A 3,008-nucleotide genomic window follows, 5' to 3' on the forward strand; every position below is an offset into this window, starting at 1 on the left:
TGTTAGCGCGAAAAACGCCAATCCCCTTCTACTCAGAAAAAAAACATCTGAGTCCGAGCCAGGTGTTCTGCAGTCCACCTGCTCAATTGAGCACAAAGCTCTCGTGTACACACAGCCACAAAGGCACGCTGACTCAACTCAGCCAGAGCTCAACACAACCACAAAGGCTAGCTTGTCAAACAACGTGTTGACATCCACGATTCCAGCCACAAAGGCACCTCAAGCCACACAGGCGATTCAGCCACAAAGGCAAGCTGGCCACAAAGGCACTTCAGTCACAAAGACTATATAGATGGTTTCTGGCTCACCACCAACCCTCACATTCAGTGACAAAAGATGGTTTCAGGCTCACCACCAACCATAAACCATTACAAAGTGGTTTTAAGATCACCACGAACTTTCAGATGCCTTTAAAAATCTTACATCTGATTCCACATTTTTGGAGTTTCTGGGTACATACAATGACTATTACAATAACATGCTAGGGAGTCTATTCCACTAACTCAAACAAACATCTACTTTGCTGTCCACCATAACTGTTGTTGCTGCTGCTTTACCTCATCTATTCATTGTTCATATCTTGGGCATTCTTGTCAAATAAGTTCTTGGAACTCCATGAACCTGTCATTTGTTAGAGTCGCGAATTCTAACAAAATAACTTCATATTGAGGTCGCGAATCTCAATATGTATACAAATTTCCAAGACTAATTTGCCTTTACACATACCCAAAAAAAAAAAATACACTGCAAACTTAACTTCAAAGTGGTCTCCACCCAAAGCTAAGGCTGGCAATCTGCAACAACCTGTTGGATCTCAATCGGCCATCACCGGCCCTGGCATACCCAAAACTGCACATAGGAAATGGTTGCTCTCGATTCACACAACCTCACACATCTTCGTCTTCCTCTGCTATTTTGTCAAAGGAATTGAGACGAGTCTGATGCCGAAATCGAGGGTTGGAGTCCCATCCCATCAGGTCCCCAAGTCGCAGGCCGCTCCTGCTACAGCAATTTCCATGGAAGATGGGCAGCGAAATAGCCCCTTTACTAACTCACCAAATCTGTATGGCTATTCCACCATCTATTCTCACAACAGGGTCTCTATCCAGAAGAACCTCTGGCTCCACAATGGGCACAGAACCATTGTCCTCAGAGATAGCGGCATAACAGAATGACCCCTGGACTCCACACATCAACCTCTGGTCCATAGTTCCGCTTCAAGACTTCTGGTGCCATGTAATATGGACTACCCACTATTTCAGAAAATCGCTCGCGCCGTTTTTGTGACACATCTGAACAACTTCAACAATAGTACGTGTAACAGCAGCCGCGGCACGCTCGCTGTAATGTCCTCTAGCAACGATCCTGTCAAATAGCTCTCCACCCTCGCAGAGCTCCATGACGAGATGCACAGCGTGGTCGTCCTCGTACGTGGCTTTCAAGGTAACAATGTTCGGATGCTGAGGCAAATTGTTCATTATAGCTACTTCTCACCTCACATCCGTTTGGAAATAGACTTGCAGGCAAGCATTTCTTCAGTCTCCTTGTCAATGACTGCAAGCGATCTTGGCAGTCTTACCACGCCTCTTCCTCGTCAATAATTCTCTTATCACCGATCCCCGATCTCCACTCTCCCCGGGCAATCAGCATTTACCGCCACGATGTGCTCCACAGATCCACTGCTTTGATCTGATCCTGCCTCCTTCACAGCTAGGTTGAAGGCAACTCCATGCCGCCAATGCAGAAGATGCCAAACAGATTATTTAGATCTGCCACGTTGAAACAGTCTCTACTGTCAATCTTCAGTGCACCGAAGTCTTACTTCAGAAAAGGTCTAAAAAGAAAACGCCGATTTACAAAAGAACTGCTTCCGATCTCCTTGAAGGGCTGCTACGATCTCTTCACGCCAGAGGCAACCACACAATACACAGGCTTCTCTGGCCTTCCAAAGCTCAATTGGTTGTGTTGCCTTTTCTCAGTAAATTCAAAACTACTGTTTCTTGAATAGAGATGGCCTACACCAACCTCATCCCTGCTACTCACGCGCTCCTCATCATATTGACGGCCATTTCAGTGCAGGGAGTAAAAGGCGCCATTATGACATGCGAGGAGCTGCCCGTGGAAGTCTGCGCTTTCTCTGTTTCATCCACTGGCAATAGATGTGTGCTCGAGAAGGCTCTAATGATGGACGATACATTGCAATTTCAATGTCAGTCGTCGGCTGTCATGGCTGAGGAATTGGTGGAATGGATCGAAAGCGAGGACTGCATTAATGCCTGCGGCTTAGAACCTATGGCTCTGGGCATGTCTACCGATTCTTTACTCGAACCGCAATCTAGTCAGAAATTATGTTCTTCGCAGTGCCGCAACAATTGCCCCAACATCGTCGATCTATATGTCAATCTCGCTGCAGGAGAAGGAATATCTTTACCGAGCATGTGCGAATCTCAGAAAAGCAGATCTCGCAAACTGATCGAGAAATCTCTGTCAAGTTCCTCAAAATACAAGGCACGCAAACATTCTGAGTCGTTTGGAGCCCCCGGACCGTATGGCAGCCACACAGCGGAGTTGGGAGCTTCAATTCGCTTGGGAGGGGAGGTTGAAGGACGACTCTCCAACATCTTGACGCTTCAAACAAAATGCGACTGAAGGTTGTCTGAGCGTCCAGCACCTATGTAGGAAGTTCGAATTATAATTTTCATCGCAAACATATTTGCCTACGAAGGCAAGCAGGTTCACCACGACTCAGCGTCCCAAGGCAGTGAATCCCCACCGGATTCACTGACACGCTGCATCCCCCTCTGGATTGGTAGGCATAGGAGATGAAGGGGAAACTCGCACAGGGATTGCGATTGCAACTTAGGCTGCTGCTTCAATCACTACGATGGGATCCACGTCCAGCACCAACATACGATCCATGAGCAACAGATCCGAACAATTACGGAACTCACACACTACGCCACCTCAGCAGCTGTAGTCGGCCTGCTTGAAGCAACTGCCCTCCTGGA

The 3,008-nt window shown here is 47.3% G+C and overlaps 1 protein-coding gene across 1 annotated transcript; it reads left to right on the forward strand.

Annotated features, from left to right (window-relative positions):
* The first annotated feature begins 1,940 nt into the window (after positions 1–1,940).
* On the forward strand, positions 1,941–2,649 carry LOC149264109 (uncharacterized). The gene has a single exon (XM_089395532.1). The coding sequence runs from the start codon at positions 2,011–2,013 to the stop codon at positions 2,647–2,649; it is 639 nt and encodes a 212-aa protein (XP_089251658.1). The 5' UTR covers positions 1,941–2,010.
* The last annotated feature ends 359 nt before the right edge of the window (positions 2,650–3,008 follow it).

The sequence above is a fragment of the Pinus tabuliformis genome, chromosome 6 (genome assembly GCF_031772625.1).
Source record: "Pinus tabuliformis cultivar Carrire ecotype Pingquan chromosome 6, CPIR1, whole genome shotgun sequence".
NCBI classification, from domain to species: domain Eukaryota; kingdom Viridiplantae; phylum Streptophyta; class Pinopsida; order Pinales; family Pinaceae; genus Pinus; species Pinus tabuliformis.

Coding starts and splice junctions, on each gene's coding strand:
- LOC149264109 (XM_089395532.1), top strand. CDS start 2,011: ATGGCCTACACCAACCTCATCCCTGCTACTCACGCGCTCCTCATCATA.